The following is an 18,921-nucleotide window of genomic DNA, read 5'->3' on the forward strand; positions in this document are numbered from 1 at the left end:
CATGACAATTTTTGGATATATTGCTATGTTCGGCATGACAATTTTTGGATATATTGCTATGTTCGGCATGACAATTTTTGGATATATTGCTATGTTCGGCATGACAATTTTTGGATATATTGCTATGTTCGGCATAACAATTTTTGGATATATTGCTATGTTCGGCATGACAATTAAGTATGTAGTATTGTTTTTGCTTAAAACGACATAGTTTTTAGAAATCGATTTGTCGACTGTATCTTAACAAACACCAAAAATTGTATCAACAGTAAGTACAGAAGTAATGGGTTGACAGAGGTTGTTTTCTCGCTTTGTTTCTCACCTCTGCTGATTAGTTATAACGACTCTATTCATGGAAGAGTCAATACAGAGCCAAAATAGGGTAACACATATTTTGTGTGATTAATGTTGAAGTCAGAAAAAGAAACTCGGGAAAACCAAACGTTGATTAACTTAGCTTTAGTATAATACTAGATATAAGTATGAAAAAAAAAAACAGTTTATTGTAAATTATCTCGTGTCTTTAAAAGACCGGAAGAAAAACTCGGATAGACGATAATCAACAAGAAATTGTATTTACATAAAAGTACAGAAGCAATCGGTTGATACAATTTTTGGTGTTTTTACAAGGGAATCACCACTTATCAAGGCCCGAAGGCCACTCGAGGATAAAGGTTAATGAGTGTAAGGCGGTTGCTGAGACAACAGTGTAGTGATTGTTGGTGATTGTCGGTGTGTTCATAGCGATTCAATGCCTCTATCCACTGCGCTATGGGTTATTTTTTGTCAAATAAACGTAATATAATTGAAAATTATTGAAAATTTCCTCTAATATTGTCATTATTCTTTAATATGCTAATTTGTGTCGATAGTGTTACCCACAAACCACATTGATATAGCCTTAAAACACAACTCCTTTCACGCATAATGCTTCAAGCAAACTAACACATCCTTCTCTAAAAAAAAAAAAGAATATATAATGTGATAAAGAAGTTCTTAGAGAAATATAAGTTATCATTTTATATTTAGCCTAAACAGTTAATTAAACACAATCTGAAAATTGAACAAGTCGATTTTGTAATATTATCTGAAAACTGTTATTCTTCTAATAAGTAATATAAAGTCAGCTTACTTTTAGATTTTTGTCATCTTCCTAGAAAATCTATATTTAATTTAGATTACTCAGTTCCTTTAGTGGATCGTTGTAGTATATTGTTAAGAACAATAAAAATTTCTTTCAGGAAATACTTTAACCAGATCAGAATTATTTTCATTTGCACACCATCTCGAAAACTTGATTCGTCAGTACAGAGTCACCTAACATAGTGCAGGGTTTCCCAAAGTGGGCTCCACAGAATCCTGGGGCTCTGTGAGTGAGGCCGTGGGACTCCGGAAGCCCTTTCTTAAAGAGAATCAAATGCTTTATACATAAAAATTAAATGGCTGCAGATATTTATTTATTGATCTTTTTTTTACTGGAAACAGATATCATACATAACTACAGGTGTAAAGAGTTTCAGAATAGTTCATGAAAAAGTAAATAAAAAATAAATTAACAAAAAAATGCAACAATTTTGATCAATCAAAAACAAAAAATGATTGTAAAAATGAAAATATAATAAAATAACAATCAAGAACGACTAATGAACAAGTACAAGTTAAAATTTGAAATTAATTTTTTTCATATTCATTTTGGAAATTATATCGTTAGTGCTCTGTGAAAAACCTCTGCCCTGCTCAGGGGCTCTATGGTGTCCTGAAGTTTGGGAAACCCTGCCATAGTGGATAAAGTACTTGGTAAAATGCAGTGTTCTGTTACTCTTCTGGAGGTTGAAGGTCTGATCCTCAGTGCGGACGATACTTAGAACCCAATCGCGAATTACTTAAGACTTTTACCCAGTAGAACGGGAGCATGCTACTCCTGTGGATTAAATGAAGGAGTTTGTTCCAAATTCCATGACTATTCTTGAGTTTGACTAAATGATTCTCAAGTTTGATGAGATACACCTGAAGAAGGTCAGAGGTTACACCGTCTGAAAGGTTGTACAAATAACACTCAAGATGAGAACAGTATCTTAAAGAATCCAAATAACATCAATGATTAGATGCACGTGTAGAACACTGTTCCACAAAAGAACATATTTCTTTTGTAGACAAACGTTTACAATAAAATACGCAATTAAAAGGCCAACTTCCTTATGTTAATTCTTCCTACTTCCTTAAAGTAGTAGTCAAAAATGCTTTCATGGCTGAACTGTGATATTGGAAATAAATATATATATACTAGACTTTTAGCCCATAAAAACAGGAAAAAGTTATATAAAGTTACTAGGCTACAAAGTCTTGACAGAGTTCAAAATAGACTTTGTAACCTAGTAAGGGATGCCCTTCTCTCTTTCCTGCAACCTCTTTCTCACAGAAGAAATGTTGCAAATCTGTCTCTGCTTTATCATTATTTTCATGGCAAATGCTCCACTGAGCTCCGATCTGTTGTCCCCCCCCCTCGTCAAACTTTCATGAGAAACACTCGTCTATCTGAAAACACTATCAATGATTTCCCCCACTCTTTATCTGTGCCTAAACCTAAACATAAATTCCATGAACAAAGCTTCTTTCTTAGAACTGCACACCTGTGGAACTTTCTTCCGTTTGCCTGCTTTCCAGCTGACTACAATATGGTCATCTTAAAGTCCAACCTAAACAAGTTCTTGATGAGCTGTTCTCCTTAAGTAATCCAATTTATCAAATTTCAACTACTAACAATTACTACGATATTGTCCCATTGACTATTGTACACTCTTTAACCCTTATCCTCGAGTGACCTCAGGGCCTTGATAAGTGGTGACTCCCTTATGTAAAAAAAAAAAAAATTATCAATCCACATCTCAAAAATTTGGAAACATTAACTAAACCAAGATTGCTGGAAAAAATGGTTGGATCATTCTAACGCTCCAGTAGGTATCTGACTGCCGATGCAATCCTCTATCTGTATAAGAGCCAAGTACGTCCTAAAATGGAGTACTGTTACCACATCTGGGCAGGAGCTGCTCGGCACACCCTAATCTACCTTCATACAGTTCAAAATCAGCTTTCAAACGTATCTCTTTCCTGCAACTTCTTTCCCACAGAAGAGATGTTGCGAGCCTGTCTCTGCTCTATCGTTAATTTCACGGCAAGTGTGCATCTCTGGCCACTCCTTGCTGGATTTTCACAAAACCACTAGACTTGCTACAATGACTAGACTATCAACAATTCTCTCCACTTTCTATCTGTGCCTAAATCTAAATGCAGAGTCTATGAACAAAGCTTCTTTCCTAGAACTGCCCACCTATGGAACACTGTTCTGCTGGCTTGCTTCCCTACTGACTACAATATCATAGCCTTGAAGTCCAATATAAACAAATTCTTGTTCAACCTTTTCCATAAATAATCAAATTTTACCCAACTTACACCATTAATGGTTATCACACTACTGCCTTACATTCATTGACCTCTATCCTCGAGTGGTCTTGGAGCCTTGATAAGTGGTGACTCTCTTGTAAAAGCATAAAAATCCTTATCTTCAAGTGGTCTTTGGCTTTGATAAGTGGTGAACTTTCAGTCAAGTAAAAATAATATTTTAACAAAAGTCAACTTATTGTTTTTGTAAGTTAAAATATTTAAAAAAAAATGGTGGAAATTACTACCGAGCAACGCCAGGTCAGAACAGCTACTCATCAAGAAAACATTTTTTTTTTAAATAACAAAAGATTTGGTGGAAGAGGGGGTCAGGGTTATGCACTTCCGGCCATATTTGTACTGAATGATAATCAAAGTGGATGAGAAAAAAAATGGCCTTGTGTCCAGGATGAAACAAAAAGCACCATAAAAGTTCCTGACAAGGAATCTTAATGTTTCTTTAGAATCCATTTCCAAACACAAATAGTCCGACTATTTCATTTAGTTTTCGTTTTGGAGTTCTTGATGGTACTTAATCATGGTTAGGATTTTTTTTTTCTTCGGAAAGGGGGAACTAAATATCATTATAATTATTGAATGTCTGCAGTCAAAACCATTAATGAAGCAATGCAATTTTCAAAATAGCAACAACGTATGTTTTCAACGAACGTCCATTCAATGAGTGCTGTTTTTAAACTGAAGCAGATTTAAGTATGACAATACAACGAAAATGTTAATATCAGACTTGAGCATGACAGACCAACAAAAATGCTATTTAAAATAATCCAACGGAAAATGCTTAAATCAAATTTAAGCTTGACAGACCAATGAAAATACTTAAATCAAACTTAAGCATGGCAGATGAATAAAAATGCTGACATCAAACTTCAGCATGACAGTCCAATGAAAATACTTATATTAAACTAAGGCATGACAGACCAAAAAAATCCTATTTAAAACTTAAGCATAACAATCCAAGAAAAATGCCCATAACAAACCAACAAAAATGCTTAAATCAATTTTAAGTATGACAGATCAACGAAAGTACTTATATTAAACTTAAGCATGACAGACCAACGAAAATACTTCTATCAAACTTAAGACCAACGAAAATTCTATTTCAAAAGTAATCATTATAAATCAAGGAATGCTCTATTTTAAGCTTAAACATAATATGCCTAGGAAAATTTTAGACTTAAGCATTACACACCATCGAACAGACTTAGCCTTTTTATAGAGCTGTGTGTATGTCTATAAACATGTCTGTAGAGAATAGGAACGACCATTAAGACGGGACACACAAAAGAGTGACACCGTCGTCTGATTAGTAGTATATATAGAGCACGCACGCACTGGAAGAACGACGACTACGACGATAGTCGACTTGGAAACTTTACATGGCGCTACGAACAGGATTTATTTTTCAACATAATTTCTTTTGCACGATTTTTGGAGTATAATGGCGTCAGGACAACACGAGGACGGCCAATACATGCAGTTGATTCAACAACTAATAAATCTGCAAAGAGAAAACAATGAGCTTCGCGGAGGGAGTGCCTCGAGTCAGTCTAACACCAAGAAACCAGACCGGCCACGTATCGAACATGGATTTACCGATGTGGACTGGGCGCTTTTCATCGACTCGTGGGCCCGATACAAACAAATGTGCGGCCTTACCGACCCCGTGGAAATCCACAATGAACTAAGGACAGCCTGCTCAAATGAGGTAAATAGACTTTTATTTGACTTAGTTGGGCTTGAAACCCTCAATTCTGTCACAGAGGAACAACTCTTAAGGCATATACAGTTCATTGCGGTGAAAGGTCTACACCCGGAGGTGCATAGACATAAATTTCATAACATCAGACAACAGACGGGGGAGGGACCCGCACAGTTCTTGGCAAAGCTTCGGTCCCAGGCACGGTTTTGCAATTTCACGGTTCTGTGCCCCAACGAGAACTGCCGGCAAGCCGTAAACTATTCGGAGGACATGGTAGCTGGCCAACTCGTAGCTGGTCTGGCAAATGCGGAGTACCAGTGTAAATTGCTGGCCGAAGCAAATATTCTAACCACTGTGGAGCAGAAGCTTCACAGGCTGGTTAGTTTAGAAACTACAGAGACGTCTGCTCCTCAGTTGCAACGAGGCTCAGAGGGACACTCGACTTTTGGCCTACTAACAACCGAAAAAAAACCATCTCGGAAGGAGCAGCCACTCAAAACCCCTCAGAATAGTCCTTGTGAAGGGTGTGGGAGGACCTCACACCCCAGTGTGTTAAAAGGGCGGAAGAACTGCCCGGCGAGGGGGCTAAAATGTTTTAATTGTGGCGTCACAGGCCACTTACAAAGAGTGTGCCGGAAACAGGAGAGGTCGACGGCGGAGTCAACAAACGATGCCACACATCAATCGAATATTTTCGGCAGCAGAATGGAGGGGGCACCGGCATGTTACAATCAAAAAGGTAGAATAGCAGCAGTGCCACACCTTGCATGGAGCAGTGGTGGGTTCAGGAGAAGTCCCCCTGAGCCACCACCCTCATTAATGGTCGATGTGTCCCTGATACCAGAGTCCCAGGCTAAATTCGGGTACGCTTTGGATAAGGGAGTAAGCCGTCGAAAACACCGCATCCAGGCCATTGCAGATACCGGTGCCCAGACGTGTTCGAGTGGCCCAGAAATATTGAAAATATTAGGGTGCACCAGCAGGATCCTGATACCTACCACCCACAGGATACGGGGAATCACAGACGAACCCCTAGATATCAAGGGGGTGGTCCTGACTCAGATTAAGCTCGGTCAGAAGGAAACACGACAAGTGGTCTACGTTTCAGAAAACACGTCAGGATTCTACTTGTCAGAATTGGCCCTCAAAGACCTAGGAGTAATCAATCGCGACTTCCCGCATCGAGTATCAAAGGCCGATTTATCGGCTTCAGAAAGTGGGACAGCACCGTGTGGATGTCCGAAAAGAGAATCCGTCCCGGACAAGCCAGCGAGGATCCCGTTTACCCCCACTGGAGATAATAGGGAACGGTTAGAGAAGTGGTTACGTGAACACTTTAAGTCCAGCGCATTCAACATCTGCCCCCATCAACCGTTACAAGTCATGGTAGGGAGGCCGCTGGATATAACTTTTACCCCGGGGGCGAAACCATCGGCCATACACACACCCATTCCAGTCCCTCATCACTGGAAGAAAAGGGTAAAGGATGATTTGGATCGAGATGTTGCGTTGGGTATTATCGAACCGGTACCAGCAGGCACACCTACGATCTGGTGTTCGAGGATGGTAGTCGCTCCAAAGAAAGACGGGTCACCAAGAAGGACGGTAGACCTACAAAAATTGAATGCAGCAACGATGAGAGAGACTCATCACACACCGTCCCCTTTTAATCAGGTGTCCGTGGTGCCTGCCCAAACCAAAAAGACTGTCTTGGACGCATGGAATAGGTACCATAGTCTGCCACTCTCCCCAAAAGCCCGGGACGCGACCACGTTCATAACAGATTGGGGTCGTTATCGGTATCTCAGGGCTCCCCAGGGTTTTCACGCATCCGGGGACGGGTACACGCGCCGGTTCGATGACATCACAGTTGACATGCCTCGAAAGACCCGGTGCATAGACGACACACTCCTATGGGACAGGTCCTTAGAATTGGCTTTCTGGCATACTGTGGACTATATTACCCATTGTGGTAAAAGTGGGATAGTCTTTAACCCTGACAAATTTCAATTTGCTGACGATGAAGTTGAATTTGCCGGCTTTGTGATAACCTCAGACGGCGTGAAGCCAACTAAAAAAATGACGGAGGCTATTCTCAATTTCCCGACCCCAACGAGCATTACTGGTATCAGGTCCTGGTTTGGTTTAGTTAACCAGGTGTCGTATACATTTGCACAGGCCAATATAATGGCCCCTTTTCGAGAGTTGCTGCAGACAAAGAACCGTAAATTTTACTGGGATGACACATTGAATAGACTTTTCGAAGAGTCGAAGAGGAATATCGTTCAGAAAATCGAAGAAGAGGTGAAAACCTTCGATATGAACAGAGCGACCTGCCTTTCAACCGACTTCAGTAAGGTTGGCATTGGGTATTTTCTGTTCCAGAAGCATTGCCAATGCCCAACGGAATTAGGTCCCAACTGTGGTAAGGACCACTGGAAGATGATTTTGGCCGGGTCTTGCTTCACGAAAGATGCAGAATCTCGTTATTCCCCTATAGAGGGGGAGGCTCTAGCGCTGATTTATGGCTTGGAGTCTTGTAGGATGTTCATCCTGGGATCCCCAGACCTATTGGTCACCGTGGACCACCAGCCCCTAGTGAAAATTTTCTCGGATCAGATCCTGGAGAATATAAAAAATCCCCGCCTGTTCTCATTCAAGGAGCGGTCGTTGATGTACAGGTTCCAGATTAGGCATGTTCCCGGGAAACTCAACGCAGCACCGGACTGCACATCCCGATACCCGGCGCCGTCAAGACACAGCAGACTAAAGGGCACTGACACTTCCCAGCAAATCGAGGGGAGTATACAAGCATCCATCATAGCTGCATACGCACATGACCCCAAGTTCCGAGCGATCACCTGGGATAGGATAGTCGCAGCTGCAGCCACCGATGAGGAGTGCCGAACGTTGGCGTCATACATTCAAGACGGGTTCCCAAAGTCACGCCACGAACTACCACCAGAAATCCGGCAATTCTGGCCGATGGCAGACCAACTATATTGTCTGGAAGGAGTACGCATAAAAGGGGACAAAATTTTGATACCAAAACGGCTTAGAGCCGAGGTGTTAGAGGCATTACACTCCACCCATCAAGGGGCGAATGGTATGTTGGCTAACGCCAGACAACGGTTATTTTGGCCTGGTTTAGACGCCAGCATCCGACAAACAAGGGCGCAATGTCGGAGTTGCAATTCGATCGCCCCATCCCAGCCTAGGGAACCACTAATGCCACCCATAAACCCGGAATTCCCATTTCAAAAGACAGTCACTGATTTGCTAGATATGCACGGGAAAAGTTACATGGTATACGCGGACCGATATACCGGTTGGATTGAGGTCACACCACTACCATCAGGAAGGGCTGCAGCGGTGTGTAACGCCCTGAGGGTTTGGTTTTGCACGTATGGTGCGCCGGAGGAAATATCATCCGATGGAGGGCCACCATTCGATTCACTAGAATACAAATCGTTCCTAGAAGACTGGGGCGTAAAAAGGCGCATATCATCTGCACATTACCCCCAGAGTAATGGCCGAGCTGAACTGGCCGTAAAAACGGCCAAAAGAATGCTGATGGACTGCGTTGATGGCTACGGACACCTACATCATGATCGGGCAGCACGGGCGATGATGACTCATAGGAATACGCCCAGTCAGGACCTTGGATTGTCGCCGGCGGAAATACTATATGGTCGAACAGTAAGGGGCCATCTCTCCGCACTTCGCAAAAAATACTGCATCCACAAGCATTGGACGGAGACCAGAGATTTGAGAGAGAGGGCGATGGCGAAAAGGCACGTACTTAACAAAGAACAGTACGACATACTCAGCCGCCCCCTCCAACAGCTCCGAGTCGGCGAGTCTGTGCAGGTGCAGAATCAGGAGGGACCAAATCCACGACGATGGGCGAAAACTGGGAGAGTTGTCGAGACAATGGGTAACAGGCAGTACAGGATACGGTTGGATGGTAGCGGCAGGATCACATTACGCAATCGCCGTTTCCTCAGGAAAATCAAACCGGTCATGGATACGCCGGAGTATCCACCCACTCAACAACCCCATCAACCACCTCCCCAAACACCAAGAAGGGAGGACAGCAAACCACCGTGCAACATGCATGAGATGATGGAGGTGGAAGAAGCTGATTGTGACACATCAGAAACAGATATGGAGGTGGACCAAGATCCGATCAACCACAAGCCAATGCAAACGAGTCCGGTCCCACGACACAGCATGAGGGTAACACGAGCACCAAGGCCACTTTCCCCTCAAATGCAAGGACCAACTCACTACTACACGGAATTCTCCAGTCACATGACCACAAAACGACGGTAGTGTGGTCACATGGTGGGGGGAGGGCATGTAGAGAATAGGAACGACCATTAAGACGGGACACACAAAAGAGTTACACCGTCGTCTGATTAGTAGTATATATAGAGCACGCACGCACGCACTGGAAGAACGACGACTACGACGATAGTCGACTCGGAAACTTTACAATGTCGACTTGCCTAAAATTAAATTTTAAAAAAAGCATCTAACAAGGACCGTTAATTTTGTTTGAAATGAATTTCTTTGAACAAATAATGCAACCATTTTTTTTTTTTAATTTTCGGTTTCTTCATAGCACTTAACTTTTGGTTGTTGCTTATTTATCGAATTTTCTCCAGGACAAAAAAAAAAAAATATGATTAGAATTCTTTAATGTCTGCAAGACATGAAGAGATGAAGGTTATTATTAAAAAGACAAGTGAAGCATGCATGGTCCCCCGTGAGTGCACAGTGAACGAGGCATAAAAAAATTTGCCTCCACCTACCCACCCACCCCCATTTAGCCCCCAAAGTCTCCAGGGGACGTCAAATTCTGGTGAAAATGAATAAACGGTGCAGTTTTAGGCCTTAACATATGTAAATTTGAGTTCTACACCATGCAAAAAAAAAATGACTAAGTCCATCATATGTCCCCCTCCCCATTTAGCCCCAAATGTCCCCAAGGCATAGTTATTGAGAAAAATGATGAACAGACAAGGGTGAATTTACAGGTCCACCCTCCTTTTGTCGGGGGCGGGGGGGGGGCAAAAAAATGTTCTTGGTATGGTGAAAGCCAGATACTCAGCCAGGGGTGAATATTATATCAAGTACAATGGTCGATCCAAAAGTACGGCCTCTTATTTTTAACTAAAAATGTAAAACGTTGAAGAACTACAAAGACGGAAGTGGTACCATTAAAACGAGTAACCTTTATACCCCAGAATTTATTTTTCTACAAAGTCACCACCATTCTTAATGATTTTTGCTAGCGATAAACGATGCCTCGGTCATAAAGGTCTGAAGCATGTTTTGTTACTCACAGCTCTGCTGCCACCCTGAAATCGACAAACCTGTCTCCTAACTGTGCTGACATCAACTGCATCGGATTTGTAAACGTTCAACAGGTGCCGATAGATATTGATCAGTTCAATTTTTTCAGCATAGAGGAATTCAATCACACATCTCTGCTTCTGATGCACGTCTATGACAGGGATTGCTTTCTTAGAGTCTCACACCATCAATATCTGCAAGAGTGAGATGAAACTTTCAGATCATGAATGCATAAGTTCATTCATCATAAAAATGCAATTTGCAATCTCCTCTGATCCATTCAGACGGAATAAAAAAAATAGAAGGCATTATTTGTGGAGCGTCTCTCATATGTAATTTCTTGATGATTGTTCCTAAAACACATGGTTAAATCTTATTTAGCCATTAGTTCTTGTTGGAGTATGAAAGTTAAGCAACGTTGATTCTGGTTGGGATTTAGATGGGTGACCATTTGGGAATATTAGATGCTGTAAGCAAGCATTCCACTCAAATGGATAAATGATTACCACCTTTGCTGAGCGTAAAACCGAGTCTTATAATGGACTAGCAGTTCAGCCCGACTTTGCTTGGGCCCTATGTATATATTAAAAGGTTTGACTCATGTCCAGGTAACTACATTTAAAATTCCAAGTGTTTTGACCCAAAATTGGCAGAGGAGTTTGTTAGAATCTGCAAAGGTCAACTCTGTAAACTTTGACCTCCTGGCACCCAAATTTTGGGCCAAAAACCGATTAAAAAGCTTACCCTATGTCTGAATACACTTTATATAAAATTTTAAATGTTTAGACTAACAATTAGCTGAGTAATTTGGTAGAGACTGTAGGGGTCAAATTTTGTTTAACTTTGACCCCAATTTTGACTCCTTAACATTTATTGTTTTGGGCTCAAATCTAATTGAAAAGTTTGATCCATGTCCAAGTAACCTACACTTAAAATTTCAAGTGTTTAAACCCAAAATTGTCAGAGGAATTCGGTAGAGTTTTCAAAAGTCAAATCGTTGAACTTTGACCCCTTGACAGCCAAATTTCTGGCCGAAAACTGATTCAAAAGATTCTCCCAAATCTCAATATCGCTTTATGTTAAATCTCGAGTCTGTAGAATGAAAATTGACGGAGTAGTTTGGTCGGGAAATGTACACACACAGACACACACACAGACAATTTCATTTTTATATATAGATGTGGTCCAGATGTTTCAGGTAATATTATGGTAGCAGCGTTTTTACCTTCTGTGATCCATCAGACACTTCATACCAAATTTTTGTGCACTTCTGACAAATTATTTATTGTTTATTGTTTGTAGTAGCAGTAGTAGTCATCATTAGTGTCCATCGGTCATGTCTGATCTTAGTTTTAACCCTGAAGAGGGAGGCTAGTGACAAGCGGCACAATTATTCCTTGTGTCGGGCCTGCTTTTCCTGCCACAACTGATGGAGCTTATCCTCGACTTGCTTGAAGTGGTCTGTTACTTCCACCAATCAGGCTGATCAGTAAGTGCATCCCAGCTTTTAAGGTCTATGCTGACAAGGACCAGGACAACAGCATATTCTTTTCATTGTTTTGACTCTCGAGTGTGTATTCGTTGATATCTTATATGCTTTTATATAGAGTGATGTGGTTCTCGGTTAATTAACTGTGTCTAACTCTATTGGATATATACTCGAGAGTCAAAACAGTGATGAGAATATTCTGTTGTCATAATCCTAATGCCGACCTCTTTTATATCTCTGTTACATGAGTCTTTGAATCGAAGATGGGGGGGGGGGCAACGCCTTTTACTCTTGCCAGCTATGTTCTCTATATAGGAGGTCATTTTGGATCCTTCCGTCTTACATCTGGCGGACATGATGTCCAACCCAGCACAGTTGATGATGACATGAGAGCGTACATACTGGGTGTATCCGCAGACATAGTGTTGGTGATGAAGTCTGATGATTTGACATCCAGGATCCTCCTCAGGTTACACATGTAAACGATGTGAAGGTTCTTTCTCTGTTGTAGTAGTAGTAGTAGTAGTAGTAGTAGTAGTAGCTTTCCCTGTAGTAGTAGTAGTAGTAATAGTAGTAGTAGTAGTAGCTTTCCCTGTAGTAGTAGTAGTAGTAGTAGTAGTAGTAATAGTAGTAACAGATTTTCCTGCAATGGTAGTAGTAAAAGTAGTAGTTTTCCCTATAGTAGTAGTAGTAGCTGTCTCTGTAGTAGTAATAGTAGTAGCAGCAGTTTTCCTTGCAGTACTAGTAGTAGTAGCTTTACCTGTAGTAGTAGTTGTAATAGTAATAGCTTTCCCTGCAGTAGTAGTCGTAGCAGTAGTAGCTTTCCCTATAGTAGTAGTAGCTTATCTGTAGTAGTAATAGTAGTAGCAGCAGCTTTCTCTCCAGTAGTAGCTTTACTTGTAGTAGTAAGAGTAGTAGTAGCAGCAGCAGCTTTCCCTGTAGTAGTAAGAGTAGTAGTAGTAACACAAGCAATATCAAGTAACATGCAGCTGCAGCCGAGATTGAACTCACTACACGAGTTTGTAGTGTAATTCAAATCTTATCCGTAACTAAAAACTTGATGCTTCGTCAGGACTATCAAAGATATTTTTTTCTTGTGACACCATCACTAGATGGATTTCTTACAACAGCTTAAGAGAGTCCATCTACCCTCGAGAGAAGAATAGACTATTTTACCTCGCAGTACATACAGCGTCTCGCCTTCCCAAATGGTCACCCAGCTGATACTAGCCAGGCTAAACGTTGCTTAACTTTGGTGATCTGGCAAGAACTGGTGTGTCAACAGGATTGTGGCACAATATTACCATTTCTTTCCCAATATACGAACTTACAATTACAGGAGCCTATTATGCTTCACTTTTGAGGAAATTAAGGGAAGCTATCAAAATCAAGTAGACGAGCCAAGATCAGCAAAGATACCCTCCTCCTGCAGGACAACGCACCGGTCCACAACTCGCATATCGCCAGATCAGAAGCACGGGTGTATGGTTATAAAATCCTTCCCCATCCTCTCTACTCTCCTGACCTTGCACCCTCTGACTTTCACCTCTTCCCAGCCATGAAGTTGTTTTTGAAAGGAAAGCGTTTCCCAGATGATGCAGCCTTGATTTCTGAAATCACGTCGTGATTGGAGGACCAACCTGGGGTGTTCTACAAAAACGGTCTCCAGAGCTGCATCAAACGATGGGAGAAATGTATAACTCTGGATGATTCCTATGTAGAGAAAGACTAATAACTGTGCCAAGTTTCGTTGCTCTACTACTATGGGAAGTGAGTCAGGGGCATTACTTATTGCACACCCCTTGTATATCACATTCGTCATCTTATGTGTGATTTCTGCCTAATTTGGTTCAATTATGCTGAGTAACCATGAAGCCTATAATTGATCAAACTGTGATAGAATGCAGACGTACGTGTGAAACTACTGTATACAAAGGCTGAGCCATGTGTGAAGTGACGTCACGGCAAGGAAGACAAGAAAAAGATATAAAAAGAAGAACGTGTGCGCAGACCGACGATCAGGACCACGTTAGAGAGGATCACATTTTGTTCGGGGGGAAAAGTACCCGGAAATAAATGTTACTATTTCAACGAAAAAAAAAAAGTGAGTCGAGTCATTACTTGTCTTTAGCTCGTTGTGATGTACTCTACTACAACATGTTGGGTCACGAATCTCTACAAAACAAGCAAACAAAAAGTGTTTTATATAGATTGTACTCACAACATCAGCTGAAACATATAACGATATAATTGCTTTACTAATATATTTTTGTTTCTCTATTTTTTTATTTTTTTTATAGTTGTCTGCCTGAATCTTCTGGGGACGCAGTTGAAGCCACTGCCACCACCACACCACATTGCCTTAGTTATTTAGATCAAAGTAAGTCTTTTTTCTTCTTCTTCTTCTTCTTCTTCTTCTTCTTCTTCTTCTTCTTCTTCTCCTCCTCCTCGTTTTCTTGTTTTTTTCTTTTTTTTTTTCATTATTATTGAAAACAAAGCTTCTCTCTTTTCACCATCGACGTTCTGGCCCCAACTAAAATAAATAGCTCTTTTCTTGGGGAAGCACCACGTTTAGACAAGCTTCTGGAACTGATCTGATCTTCACTCCTGATCTGAAATGGAGCATGTACACCAAATCCGTTGGCATGATTGCTGGAAAAATGATTGAATCATTCTATCGTTCCAGAAGATATCTCACTGCCGATGCAATCATATACCTGTATAAGAGCCAAGTACATTCTAGGATGGAGTAATATTGCCACATCTGGGCAGGAGCTGCTCGGAGTGCCCTATACTGCCTTGACAGAGTTCAAACCCAGCTTCAAAACCTGATAGGTGATGCCCTTTTTTCTCTTCTCTGCAGCCTCTTTCCCACAGAAGAGACATTGCAAGCTTATCTCTGCTCTATCATTATTTTTATGGCAAGTGCTCGACTGAGCTCCAATCTAAGATTCCCCCCTTGCCAAATTTCACAAAAAGCACTCGACTAGATTCACTTTCAGATTCGATGAACAAAGCTTCTTTTCACATAAAGAAAAAGCAGACCTTTCCAGCTGACTACAACATGGCTGTCGTTCAAGATTTGAAAAGCCAATGCCCTAAAGAAAGATAACTCTGATCTGCAAAATAAACGCTTTGGCAGTTCCTTTAGCATTCCCCGGTAGTCAGGTCATTTTTATCTCTCTTTTATATGCATTCTCATCACTTCCTCCTGTTTTCTTTAGCTTGCCTCATTAACTGACCCTGCTATCTCAACTGTTATACATCTGTTAACCAAAGAATTCTCCTCCATACTTTCAACGTGAATCCTGTGAGGTCATCAGATCTAAATCTTGCACTACACATCCATCGTATCATTCTCATATCATTGATCTCCATGCAACACATGCCCTCAACCCTCACTATCCAGATTTTACTTCCATATATGTACACATGCTTGATAGACTCTTGTGTTTATTAAAAGTAGTAACACTCTGCTGGTTAGTGATGACTAGGGCTGTGACAACAGTATATTCTTTTCATTGTTTTGACTCTCGAGTATATATCCGACACAGTCAGACACAGTCAATCAACCGAGAACCACATCACTCTATATAAAAGCATATAAGATATCAACGGATACACAGTCGAGAGTCAAAACAATGAAAAGAATATGCTGTTGTCCTAGACCTAGTAATGATAGAAGTTCCAAATAAAGTGATTTTTTATTTTTCATTTGTTTAAATTTCGTTAGGTGTTATAAGTATTTTCTTTCACTGCAAATGGATTATACATTAATCTTGTCTTTTTTTTTTTTTTTCCTTTTAGTGGTCATTGATGCATCAAAGCGAGGAGATTTACAAAAGGTATTTATCTACAAAATAAAGTAAAGCTAGTCTGATTCTTGAATCTTTTACTATTAAAGAAGATGCTGGATAATAATTTATAACGTGACTCTTAGATGATTCCAAAGATGAAATGTTGCTGCCACATCTGGGGATGTGCCGCAAACTCAAAATGAGAACAGAGGATTGATAACTTGTATTACTTTTATTTTTTCTACTGCTGTTCTTGTTATGCTCATAAAATAAACGTCGTTTTTACATTAGCCAAAACGTGAGAATAGTAATCCAAATAATCCACTCTCATCTCATAAAATTCTAAGACAACATAATTGTAATTCAAGTTGAAGGTAATTTTTTTTTTTTGTAACAATTTATTTTCAATAATTATCGTTTTTTTTTTTTTTTTTTTTTTTTTTCTCTTTTCCCAGTTGCATGACCTGCATCAAAATAATGCCAACTTTTTAACTCAGGATGAGCATGGATTGACTGCGCTCCACCATGCTGCCATTACTGGCCATAAAGATATTGTCAAGTACCTCATAGAAAATGGTAAGCAAGATTTCATAACCATATATATATATATATATATATATATATATATATATATATATATATATATATATATACGAGCAAACAGTTAATAAAACATGTTAAAAAAACACTTTGAAATGAGTTAAAAACATATTTAATCTGAAAAGGAAACACTAGATAAGTGGATAGTCCTTAATCCGTGGAGTTTCGATGAATTACTTCCTTTCTCATCAGAGGGTAGGAATTAGCAAAATGCGGTATCGGAAAAGTATTTGATGAACAACAAGTAAGTCAAAGATCTTACTTGATAACAAAAAAAGTGAATGAGAGGGAATATGGTTAAGAAAAAGGTGATTATACATGAATGGATAGTCTGGTGGAAGATAGATAATCCAGTGACGGTAAAATCCAAATATATAACTTCAAGAAAGTTAATTGAATTTCCATTTGCACAAGTAAAATCCAAGGAAATCCCGTAATTGGAAGAAGATGGTCTATAATAATCCAAAGGCAGAAATCCATGGAATAATTCACAAAAATGTGTACAAGGGAAAAAAGGAAAAATTTTCAATAACATTAATAAAAGAAAAATAAGATATGCTTTTCACTCTACTGCCGAGACATAAATATAAATAAGAAAGATCAGGGAAGAAAAAGAGGAGAAAAAAATTATTTTATTTTATATATACATATATATGTATAATATATATATATATATATATATATATATATATATATATATATATATATAATGTGGCAGGGATTCAAAACAGGCAACCATCTAAACACTTATTTTCCACGTTGATGTTTCCATCAGGATAAAATAGACGAGGGGCATTTCAAAAGTAACGCCTCTTATTTTTTGTTCTAATTCCGCCCAAATGGATCAGAGGGAGATTCCAAATTGCATTGTTATGATTACTGAACTTATGCATTCATAACCTAAAAGTTCCATCTTTCTGTTGCAGATATTGACTATGTGAGACTAAGAAAGCAACCACCTGTCATAGACGTGTGTCAGAAGTGAATTCCTGACAAACGTGCATTGAGAATGGTGCTAACTATGTAGAAAAATAAATTCTGGCGCACAAAAGCTTGCTTGTTTTAATGGCACCATTCCCATCTTTGTAGCGCTTCAATTTTTTTAGTTAGAAAATATAGGAGGCTTTCCTTTTTGAGCAACCCTCGTATATGTAAGAAATTATAGATGATTAGATATTCATTATTTAATAATTATATATATATATATATATATATATATATATATATATATATATATATATATACTAACCAACCCACATACACAAATTGTATTTTTATGTATTTCAATTGATTTTGTATTACATTACTAAATTAATTATGTTTTAAGAACTTTGATAATTTACACTTATTATAACCGGAATTATTTGTCTTATCTAATGAGGTGAGTTAATTTCCTTTATTTTCTGCTTCAAGGATATTAATTTCACAATTTCCTTTTCAAGAAAACTTTAATTAATGAGATTTAATGATCTTGAAAGATCTCGATAATAACTATTTTTTTTTATATTAGATTGGGTAAAATAAAAATACAAAAACAAAAATGGGTATTCTTAAGATATGTCTATGGAGCTGAAACATGTCTGCGAATGTGTATGAATAAAAATGTGAATCCTTATTGTGTTTTTTATAATAATACTCGATTACAAGTTGAGTTATATCTATCTATATATATAAAAGCCAAAGTGTGTGTGTGTATGCGTTTTCGTGTATGTCTGAGAAAGGCTTTTTTCCGACACCTTCTCATGGGTATTGCTTCTTCTTAAAACTTTTTATATCACATCTAAATCATAATATGTACGAGTTTAACAACGGGGGTCGCCTGTCTATTTAATTTGCCTGGCTTTCAAAAGATAAATATTTCCCATATTCGGATCGCCACGTGTTGCTTTCACGTTTCAATATAAAAACAGCGAAACTGGATTCGAACCGGATGTAAACATCACCGTCAACTATCCCGCAATAAAACGATTTGACCTCATTAAAAACTGCGGAATAGCGTGTGTTTGACATTCACTTTTTAATTGCTCTTACATTGACTGTCGCTGTAGTGCAGGTGTTCAGGCTCAGCCTATGAGCCTCAAGGCTCCGGGTTCGAGCCGACCTGTCACCAAGCCCTCCCCCCTTATTTTTTTTTCCATTTTTAAAATCGCTGTTTTTATCGTTTTTTTATATTTAAACAGGGTTAAGTTTCCTTTTTGTTCTTCTTTACCCCTCCCCCCAACGCACACACCTACAAGCACCCGGGCAACGCCGGGTATCCCCCCGCTAGTATAATTATAAAGCTCAAATGATCTTGCAATGGGTGTTGTACCCACACATCCAGTTTATGACTTCCGGTTGCGCATGCGTACATAAACATAAACCCATAACAGCGTAAAGAAATAAACACAAATCACTACTTTTGCAGAATTTGACTTGCGCACTGAAATATTAGCGTTATTATTTAGAAATTATTATTTAACATAGAAGGGAATACACCTTTCTTAAAAAACACTCATACATTTTCTTCTACACTA

The 18,921-nt window shown here is 39.4% G+C and overlaps 1 protein-coding gene across 1 annotated transcript in view; it reads left to right on the forward strand.

Annotated features, from left to right (window-relative positions):
- LOC145263137 (diacylglycerol kinase zeta-like) overlaps positions 1-18,921 on the forward strand; it is a 1,403,365-nt gene that overhangs the window by 1,345,585 nt on the left and 38,859 nt on the right. Inside the window, exons 22-24 of the mRNA XM_080120103.1 lie at positions 14,309-14,388; positions 15,816-15,853; positions 16,261-16,381. Of these exons, the coding sequence (XP_079976229.1) occupies positions 14,309-14,388; positions 15,816-15,853; positions 16,261-16,381 (239 nt within the window). The remainder of the gene's footprint in view (positions 1-14,308; positions 14,389-15,815; positions 15,854-16,260; positions 16,382-18,921) is intronic.

This window comes from Euprymna scolopes, chromosome 38, assembly GCF_053919585.1.
Source record: "Euprymna scolopes isolate OS-2025 chromosome 38, ASM5391958v1, whole genome shotgun sequence".
In the NCBI taxonomy this organism is placed as follows: Eukaryota; Metazoa; Mollusca; class Cephalopoda; order Sepiida; family Sepiolidae; genus Euprymna; species Euprymna scolopes.